This window comes from Pseudorca crassidens, chromosome 19, assembly GCF_039906515.1.
Source record: "Pseudorca crassidens isolate mPseCra1 chromosome 19, mPseCra1.hap1, whole genome shotgun sequence".
Taxonomy (NCBI): domain Eukaryota; kingdom Metazoa; phylum Chordata; class Mammalia; order Artiodactyla; family Delphinidae; genus Pseudorca; species Pseudorca crassidens.
The window spans coordinates 48,757,796-48,768,625 of NC_090314.1; the positions used below are offsets into that span (position 1 = coordinate 48,757,796).

General features: G+C 39.5%; 1 protein-coding gene across 3 annotated transcripts in view; it reads left to right on the forward strand.

The window, feature by feature from the left end:
• Positions 1–7,444, forward strand: part of EFCAB3 (EF-hand calcium binding domain 3) — a 44,523-nt gene extending 37,079 nt beyond the window's left edge. For all 3 annotated transcript variants that reach the window (XM_067714581.1, XM_067714579.1, XM_067714580.1), the window contains 2 exons: positions 2,800–2,922; positions 6,220–7,444. In XM_067714581.1, the coding sequence (XP_067570682.1) occupies positions 2,800–2,922; positions 6,220–6,540 (444 nt within the window). In that variant the 3' untranslated portion in view covers positions 6,541–7,444. The remainder of the gene's footprint in view (positions 1–2,799; positions 2,923–6,219) is intronic.
• Positions 7,445–10,830: the final 3,386 nt, after the last annotated feature.

Genomic DNA, 10,830 nt, shown 5'->3' on the forward strand with positions numbered 1-10,830 from the left:
AGGGAGGGAGGGAGGGAGGGAGGAAGGAAGAAAGGATCATTTTCAAATTAAAAAAGATTCTGATTTTTTAAAAACTAATTTTAAGATATATATTCTTTAAGGGAGACACCTAAATTATTACACAGAAACTTCAAAGGGACAGAAGAAGATATATCAGGCAAATACAAATCAAAATAAGTTGTTATCCATACATTAGTGTGGGGAAAAGAAAATTTAAGGAAAATATAACTAAAGATAAAGATGCTATTTAATGATTTTTAAAAATCATCAGGAGAATCTTAACAATAAAAGAAACAAACCGATAAAACAGACACAGATTCACATAGAACAAACTAGTGGTTACCAGAGGGGAGAAGGATGAGGACAGAGGCAAAATAGGTGAAGGAGATTAAGAGGTACAAACTACCAGATATAAAATAAATAAGTTACAAGGATGTAATGTACAATACAGGGAATATAGTTAATATTTTATAATAACTTTGTATGGAGTGTAATCTATTAAAATATTGAATTATTGTTTGTACCCTTGAAACTAATATAATATTGTAAGTCAACTATACTTCAATTTAAAAAATTTTTAATAAAATAAAAATACATATTTTTAAATTTTTATTATTTTTAATTTAATTTTTTATTTTGGCTGCACCACACAGCATGCGGGATCTTATCTCCCCAACCAGGGATCCAACCCATGCCCCCTGCAGTGGAAGCGTGGATTCTTAACCACTGGACCTCCAGGGGAGTCCCTTTTCTTTTTGGAAAAAAAATTTTAAATCATGAGGAAGATATAACTATTCTGAATCTGTACACACCTAGCAAATTAACAGATAAGGTGATAATTAACAGAATAAGGATTGGCTTTAGACTTTTTTTTTTTTTCGGTATGCGGGTCTCTCACTGTTGTGGCCTCTCCCGTTGCGGAGCACAGGCTCCGGACGCGCAGGCTCAGCAGCCATGGCTCACGGGCCCAGCCACTCCGCGGCATGTGGGATCTTCCCGGACTGGGGCATGAACCCGTGTCCCCTGCATCGGCAGGCAGACTCTCAACCACTGCGCCACCAGGGAAGCCCTGGCTTTAAACTTTTTTTTTTGGCTTTAGACTTTTTAAGGCATTATACATGGTAAAAATAAATACTAAATGAATAAGCAAATCCATAAGTACAGTAGGAGATTTTTATGCATCTTCAGAAACTGATAATGCAAAGGAGTGGTTGGGGGGATCAAATCCTCTTACAAAAATTTAAGTTTAACAGAAACATGAAACTATAGCTTGATGTAGAATCAGAGTCTAGAAAAAGTTGTTTCAGGACATAAGAGATGAGCACAATTTGTAGCCAGGAGGAAAAACCCTTAGAACTCCGGTTCTCAATCTTGGCTGCAAAACAGAACTACCAGGGAGAGCTTTTAAAATCCTGGTGCCCAGGCCACAACCCTGTCCAGTTAAATCAGATCTCTGGGAACGGGGCCCAGGGCTCAGTATTTTTTAAAGTTCCAACATGCAGCCAAAGCTGAACACCACTGCTCAAAGAGAAGAGAAACTGAAGATGTTTGAAGATGTAGGAGAGGGGCAAGACTGGCTACATAACTTGCAGGCCCAGTGCAAAATGAAAATGTAGGGCCCCTTGTCCAAAAATAATTAAGAATTTAAAGACAGCAACAGGGACTTCCCTTGTGGTCCAGTGTCTAAGACCACGCTCCCAATGCAGGGGGCCCAGGTTCAATCCCTGGTCAGGGAACTAGATCCCACATGCCGCAACTAAGAGTCCGCATGCTGCAAATAAAGATCCCGCATGCCACAACTAAGACCCAGTGCAGCCAAATAAATAAATAAATATTTTTTTAAAAAAATAAAAATAAAGACAGCAACGATAAAACATTAAACCAAACTTAGGACCCTTCTAAGTATAAGGTCCTGTGTAACTGCACAGATCACACACCCATGAAGCCAGCCCCGGAAAGAGGAAAATTGAAGGGATAAGGTACAGGAGGAGACTTTGGGAATTAAGAAAAACTCTCAGATATAAGAGGGAAGGAGGGAAAAAATGGGTTAAAGGATGGAGAAATCATAAGGTGGAAAGAAGAGCTGAAAGAATTCATATTAGGGGAATTCCCTGGCGGTCCAGTAGTTAGGATGCTGCGCTTTCAACTGCCAAGGGCCTGGGTTCCACCCCTGGTCGGGGAACTAAGATCCCACAAGCCAGTGCAGCGCAGCTAAGGGAGTTTGAAGGTCTGGTTTTCCAGCAGCCGCTATGAGGACTGTAAGAGAGTTTACAGCAAATGAAGAAAAGTAATGTCAAGCAATACTGAGGGCCTGGATGACACTGGGTCATACACATTTTCAAAGAAAGCAATCTGCATATTTACATGATTTCCACCAACATTGTTCAGTAGCCCAGGAACAGTAAAAAATAACAGATGGCTGGTTCCCTGTGAGAATTTTGGGAGTAGTATATGTTGTACTTTGTGGAGGGCACATTCATTTTTAGTGCTTTGGAAGTTTGGGTGAGGATGGAGTTGACTCCTCTCTACCCTCCATATCCATCCCCAACATAAACCATCCTGTGGTCTATACTCCTCTTATGAGTAAGCTTCACTATTAAGAAAGAGAGTTTGCTAGATGCCCATTTACGCATGGCACTATACCAGGTACCCCAAAACAACTGACAAGTGCTGTAGAAATAACCTTGTAAATCATATACACACCCTTTCATAATACAATACACTTCCGTGTATTTTTGTCTTTGTTATATAATTCAACTAAAATATATTACTAACCTTCCTTTTTAAATGTTCATAAAGGCAGCAAATACAAAGTCTATCGACCGTGCCTCAGGCTACCCAACTGACATCCTCGCCATCGACCAAATACTCAAGAAAAAGCAGAATTGGACAGTGGCTGATGCAGCTGCTATTAAACAGCATGTGAGTATTCTCTGTTGAACACCTTCAGAGAAACCACTGACAGCTATGTCTTTAAAATAAGACCAGATCATTTCTTATTTTCATCCATTGTAATGATATTTCTTGCTCTATAATCAAATGGGTTCAAGTGTTAACTGTTATAATTCATCCTGCTAATCACCTATGGAGTCATACCCAGCATCATTTCTGGGACATTCATTTGTTTCATGCTGGAAATAGCAACTAATTAAGGCAGTAAACCAACGGTCACAGTGAGTGGTGTAATCAGGGAATTGTGATGAGTGAATGCATCTTTATTATGGCAGCTAAAAGAATAATTGTAATAATAGTAGTTTAAGTATGCTTCCTAGGTGTCAGGCACTGTGCTCTATAAGTACTCTACAAGTGCTCTACAGGTACTAATTCATTTACTTATCACAACAAATCTTTGAGGTAGGCACTGTTACTCTTTGTCATTTTACACATATGCACAGAGAGGTTAAGTGACTTGCCCAAAAGCACACAGCTAGAAACTAATAGGGCCAGAATTATAAGCATGGGTAGCTTGGCTTCAGAATTCACAACTGTGGATTAACCACAACTGTGTGCCACCTGTCTACTTTTGTGCCCTGACTTCTTAGCAACTTTTGTCCTCTAGAGACAGACTGGGGTGTATTTATTTTATGCCACCTCCCTTCTGCATTTGACACTAATGATCAGGCTCTCCTAGACACTTGCTACTTCCTTAACATTTACAATACTGCATCTTTAATTCTCCTTGTAGTTCTGTGTCCTTTCCTCTCTCTTCTCTTTCCTGAAGGTTCATCCCTTAAGTCTTTTTTTTTTGAAGTATAGTTGATTTACAGTGTTTCAGGTGTACAGCAAAGTGATTCAGTTATACATACACATATAAATATATACTTTTTCAGATTCTTTTCCATTTCCCTGTGCTGTAAAGTAGGCCCTTGTTTATTTTATATATAGTGGCATGTATCTGTTAATCCCAAATTCCTAATTTATCCCTCCCCCCTTTCCTCTTTCAAACTTTGGTAACCATAGTTTGTTTTCTACATCTGTGAGTCTATTCCTATTTTGTAAATAAGTTCATTTATATCTATTTTTAGATTCCACGTATAAGGGATATCATATGATATTTGTCTTTCTCTGTCTGACTTACTTCACTCAGTATGATAATCTCTAGGTCCATCCATGTTGCTGCAAATGGCATTATTTCATTCTTTTTCATGGTTGATTAGTATCCCATTGTATATATATAAACCACATCTTCTTTATCCATTCATCTGTCGATGGACATTTAGGTTCCTTAAGTCTTTGTTTTTGGCTGTGTTGGGTCTTCGTTGCTGCACGCAGGCTTTCTCTAGTTGCGGTGAGCGGGGCCTACTCTTCTTTGCGGTGCGTGGGCTTCTCATTGTGGTGGCTCCTCTTGTTGCAGAGCACGGGCTCTAGGCGTGTGGGCTTCAGAAGTTGTGGCGCACGGGCTTAGTTGCTCCACGGCATGTAGGATCTTCCTGGACCAGGGCTCGAACCTGTGTCCCCTGCATTGGCAGGCAGATTCTCAACCACTGGGCCACCAGGGATGTCCCTCCTTAAGTCCTGATGGTTCCTAGTTTTCTAGTCTCATCCTACTGCTCTTATTATTATATACATTCATTTGTTCAGTAAATATTTATCCAGTGTTAACAAAGTTCTGAGATTATGAGATACCACAGAATAAAAAACACAGTTCCTACCCTCAATGAGCTAGCAGTAAGGTGGGAGACACGGAGAAGGAAAGGAGCAGTAATAATACATTGGGATAAACGGAACTACAGGAGGTCAGTACAGCATGCCACAAGAATGCAAAGGAGTAGACTCCCAACCTCTGTCTCATCATGGCATAAATTCACACTGGCGTAAATGGAGGTCGCTTATAGCCAGAGGCCTCCAGCCCTGAGGTGCTAGCTGCCTCAAGGGCTAGGAAACTTGAGAATACCAATAATTTGGCATCCCTATAACCCAGTCGCAAGAGAACATTGGGGATCTCTGCATTAAGTAAAGGAACAGCTAGGGTGAGTATCCTTTGAGCTATCTCAATCTACCCTCCTTGTTTCAGCTGCCACCTATATACCTGATAACTCTTAGCTGTCACTAGCCTAGACTTCTTTCCAGTACTTCTTCCTCATCTCACCGATTGCCTGATGAACATCTCTACCTTGCTGTCTCACCACATATCAAACTGGACATGTCCAAAACCGAATTCATCATCTTCTATATCAAACTGGCTCATTCTTGAGGATTCCATATCTCAGTTGTTGATACTACCATCTACCCAGGCACTGAAACTAGAAGGCCAGGAGCCATCCTTAATTTATACTTTTTCTTCACTCCTCACATCCACCAATCACCAAATCTGGCTACTCTCATTCTCCCAAAGATTTTTCACATCTGTCCCCTTTATTCCATCCTGTTACTACTGTCTCAGCTGAGGTCCTCATTAGGCTTTACCTAAACAGCAACCTGCAATGATTATCCCTTCCTCAGAGCACCACCCATCCTCCACACAGCTGCTGTGAGGAATGAATCCAAAGAAGATCCAGCCTGTCACTGTCCTGCTTAGGAAATGAATGTTTCCTTCTCAGAGATGACAGGGTTTTTCAACTATATTTTTTGCTCCATACAACTGAGGGATTTATCTCACTTCTAACAGAAAAGTGTCTCACTACAGCATGATTTTCACTGATGAAAGGGCTATGCCCAACCTCACTGAGAACAAGTCTCAGGGCCTGATTACAGCAACAACACCTGGCCTGCCTCTCCTCAAATTTGACACTTTAGCAATACCAAAGTGCCTGGACTCCCCCTACCAGCTCCAGGATGCATTGCCTTTGAGCCGTTGTTTATGCTATTCCCTCTCCCTGGAACACCTTCCCATCACCACCCACTCCCTCGATTTAATCAAGTCCTTGAGGACCTACTCAGCTCAGCATCTTCTCCCTCCCTGCCCTAGGCTGGACTGAGTGCCATCCTTGGCACTCCTATTATATCCAGAGCCTATCTCCATCCCACTTTCCTCCTGTTGTAGCCTACTGTGTTTTTAAATTCTTATAAAATTTCTTAAAATCTCATTATTCCCAAGTAATACATTTTCATTGTCCATCAACTCCTAACTCACATGTCCTCAAGAGGCACTACCCAATATATAAATTCAGTGACTTTCAAGTAACCTGGGAACATAACTCTTGGGATATCTAGAATTGTGGTCCACAAACCAAAGACATTTTAAGGTAACTACTGTAAACTTCTGCTCTCTCACTGCAGGTAAAGAGAGCTACAGATACCTATAACTTGGGAATTGCCCTTGAGCACCGGGAACAAATGCTAAACCTCTGGCGGAAGATCCGAGGGGATTTGATTGGGATAGACAGTAAAAATGAGTCCTTTTATGACACCTTTTCTACTTATACATGGTCCTGGAATGTCTGCCAAGAATTACTTTCCCCAAAGGACTTAAGGTTATATGATGCCTGTGTGAATAGAAATTCCTTCCACAACTCGGCATTCTCTTCCTCTTCGGATATTAGTGAGTGTGCCACAGGAAGAAGAAGAAAATGGAAAGGCTTCAAAGGGTTTCGACAATGAAATTTCTACATTTTCTAAACAGCTCATTGCAAACTACTTTTTCATAGATATCAAAATTATTCTTGCTTTTGTCTAATACATTCTTAGCAGCTGGAAATGTTGACATCTTTGGAATTCTGACCAGTAAAAAAGTTTAAGTCATAGTATGGTTTCCCTTTCCTAATTCTTGCTAGTAGATAGATGCCTTGCGGTTATTCCCCTAGCAACCAGCTGCACTCCGCTGCCCCTACCTGGTTCAAAACTGCCTGGGCCTCAGCAGGAAGGAGAAAAGCAAAGCTGGCACTTACCTCAGCACAGGGCTGCCCTTCTGACCTCCTAACAGCCCTCTCAGCAATAAGCACCTGAGTTTATGTGACTTAAGTGGCATTAGTTTTTTTATCGTTTGTGAAAGAAGCCAGAGGCAGCAGATGACAATGACCCTTCAGTTTCAGGGAATAATTTCGCAATCCCCCAAGGAACCTTGATTAGATTTGGGTTTTCGTAAGGCTCCTTAGCCACACACTTTCAGACTGATCTCTTGGATTACCCTAAAGAATAGCTGATTTCACTCACTCTTCACTGTTAAGGTCAATGAGTGAGTAACAGTTTTGTAGTAGTTGTGATTAAAGATGGATTTTGGTTGGAAAGAATATTCTTTTCAAGTTTTATCACTCAAAAAAAAGATTCCAGACCAGACTTCTGGCCATTGCTAAACAAAAGTAGTGTTATTTTTGATCAGTGCTATGTATGCCTGGAGAAAAATTCCCAGAATGAAGGATAGCTAGATAGGAATTTTATAAGCAAGAAAACCAGCCGTCCCACTCCTAGGTATTTACCAAAAAAAAATTTTTTTAAGGTGATCTCATCCATTATGCTTGTTGTTGTTCTTTAATGCAGTTAATAAAGGAGCACATGTATAACTGTATTACAAGTTGGAGGGGTTGCAATTTTTTATTGTGGAAAAATATAAATAATATAAAATTTATTATTTTATATTTAAGTGTATATCATCCATTACTTTTTTTTCCTTTTAGAAAAAGGAAAATACATGTTCCATATTGATGGAGACAGTGGCTTATAATGTAAAATTATAACATGCCAGTAAGAAACAATGAAGATAGTGAAGGATCCCAAAACTGTTTAATGAAATAACCTTGAAGTAATTTTGTGTTACCTTGAATATTCAAAACTGTCTAAGTATATTTGCCAGTCTTTATAATGTTATGTTTGGGACAAAAATAGATAACATTATAGATAAGTGATTATATTTTCTAAATAAAAGACAAAATTTATGGTTTGACAAGAGATTTTTTTTTTTTGGTATGGCTGTGAGTATAACAGGCAACCTAAGAGATTTAACTTGGATGCCAAAATATTAGAATTCCTGGAATATTTCCTTGGATCAGTGTGATAACAGGACAGAATATTTTTAAGTACATCTGTCTTGGAAAATTTTAAATGTGCAGTAATATATTCTATTAAATTATCACACTGTTGATGACAGCATAAATTGGCCTCTCTCTGATGGAATACAGTATAGCAACAGGTACTCAGCCATTCATTTACCAATTATTTCCTGAGTTGCAAACTGTGTGGTGGACCCTGTTCTCAGACCTGGATATCTAACAGTGAGCAAACAGATAAAATGCTCTGACCTCCCAGAGCTTAATAACGGAGCTAATTATAACCATTCATTCAGCACTTCCACTTCTAGAAATTAATCCTAAAGAAATAATCATGAGGGTGGGAGGAAGGGAGACGCAAGAGGGAAGACATACGGGGACATATGTATATGTATAACTGATTCACTTTGTTATAAAGCAGAAACTAACACACCATTGTAAAGCAATTATACTCCAATAAAGATGTTTAAAAAAAAAGAATTATGAATGTACAAAATGATTTAGTTATAAGGATTTTTCTCATGGTGAATTTTTAATAGTAAGAAACTTAAAGTAGCCTAATTGTCCAATATATTATGATACAGCTATACAAAACAATACAAGGGTCATTAAAATTATGTCATAAAAGCATATTTCAGGGCTTCCCTGGTGGCACAGGGGTTAAAAATCTCCCTGCCAATGCAGGGGACACAGGTTCGAGCCCTGGTCCAGGAAGATCCCATATGCCGCGGAGCAACTAAGCCCATGCGCCACAACTACTGAGCCCACGTGCTGCAACTACTGAAGCCCGCGCTCCTAGAGCCTGTGTTCCGCAACAAGACAATGCGATGAGAAGCCCTCACACCTCAATGAAGATTAGACCCTGCTCACCACAACTAGAGAAAGCCCATATGCAGCAATGAAGACCAAATGCAGCCAAAAATTAAAAATAAATTAATTAAATAATTTTTTTCAAAAAAGCATATTTCAAACAAAAGAATAATATTCACAATTACAAGGCAGACTACAACTGCTAAAAGGCATGAGAGAACGTTATGGGATTGTTCTAAAACTTAACTATGATGGTGGTTGCACAAATACAGATTTTTATGAAAACTCATCAAATTTTCCATTTTAAATGGATGAATTTAATTGTATGTAAATTATACTTCAGTGAAACTGTAAAAAAAGAAGGGCACAAAGCAGTTTGTTCTGAAATTGTTTAACTTAAAAATTATTTCTATAAATAAATTAGAAAAAAAACACTGGAAGGATATAAACTGGAAGGATATAAAACACTGTCTAATGGATTAAATTAAAGGTAGGATGGGATATTTTCTTTTTTTTTGTCTTATCTATATCTTCTAAATGTTCTACAATAAACATATATGTATTTTGCAATAAGGAAAAAGCCACAAAAGCTGCTTTAAAATTAACGTTGTTAAACCAGCTTATTCAATATCTAGGGCTGCTACGAAGGCTGTCCAGGTTCTATGAAACTGTTAAGGAGAGCAAATTAGGACACTAGGATACCTTCACCAGTCCTTCAGTTCTAGAGCACATGCTTACACAGCCCAGAACTTCCACTGACTGGAATTGAATGAAAGCCTGAAACAATTAACTACCCCTGTCTAGGGTTAAACACTCAAAGCAATAATCCAGCCTAAGAGTTCTTAACCTTTCCATGCTTTGAACCCATGCCACCCACTGAGCTGGAAGAGTTCTCAACACTCACCAGCAGAGGGACCCTTAGCTCCTCTGAAAGGGTAGTGCTTGCTGACACTACAGTCCAGTTGATACCACGGAGGACTCACAGATACATGTCTTCCAAATTCCTTCCGAAATATTATTTTAGGTGCTTCAAAAGATGGAAAAAGGGACTTCGCTGGTGGCGCAGTGAATAAGACTCCACGCTCCCAATGCAGGAGTCCCTGTTTGATCCCTGATCAGGGAACTAGGTACCACATGCATGCCGAAACTAAGAGCTCACATGCCACAACTAAGACCCGGTGCGACTAAATAAATAAATATTAAAAAAAAAAAAAAAGATGGAGAAAAATGAGTTGTACAGGTCAACCAAAGATAATTGTATAAAAGTTAAGTTTAGGATACTCTATCACATTTTATTAAAAGGCCCAAGTTGCTTGACATTTTAATTTTTTTTTTTCTTTTTCCCTCCTTGCAGTACACAGGCCTCTCACTGTTGTGGCCTCTCCTGTTGCGGAGCGCAGGCTCAGCGGCCATGGCTCACGGGCCCAGCCGCTCCGTGGCATGTGGGATCTTCCCGGACCGGGGCACGAACCCGTGTCCGCTGCATCGGCAGGCGGACTCTCAACCACTGCGCCACCAAGGAAGACCTGCTTGACATTTTTAATGGCTCTAATTATTGGAACTAATATAGCAAGCAACTTCAAGTGAAGACAGAGAGTGAGCTATCTGCAAGAAGATACGCAGTGGGACTGTTGATTGGGACCACAAACAGCTTCTGGTGTGGGGAGGAAAAAAAAGCCTGTAGATGAAGGAACAAGATGCCAAAAATAAATATAAACCAACCACCTTATCTGCAAACAGCAGGCCTTGAGAAAAGATAAAAATCCTTGTACTTGTTTTTTGGAAAGGAGCTTTTGTTCAAAATGCTTCAAAAGACCTTGAGAATGGCAAAAGTATTTTGTCTTCAAAAAAAGTAGTACAAGTTCTTTGCTATCTTATCTTTTTGATTCACTCCTGTATTTTTCTTAGTGATTACAGAGGGTTTAGAGCTTGTTCCCATTTCTTTGGTGGGAAAGGTATAGAATCTTTCATTGCTCCCCTTGGTTTTGCCTATGGAAAGACTAAGCAGTGGAGTTAAACTATCACTGGTTACCAGTATGCTAAACCTAGTACTACATTACTTAAATAACTAACTCTTCCCTTCTCTTCTTACAAATGG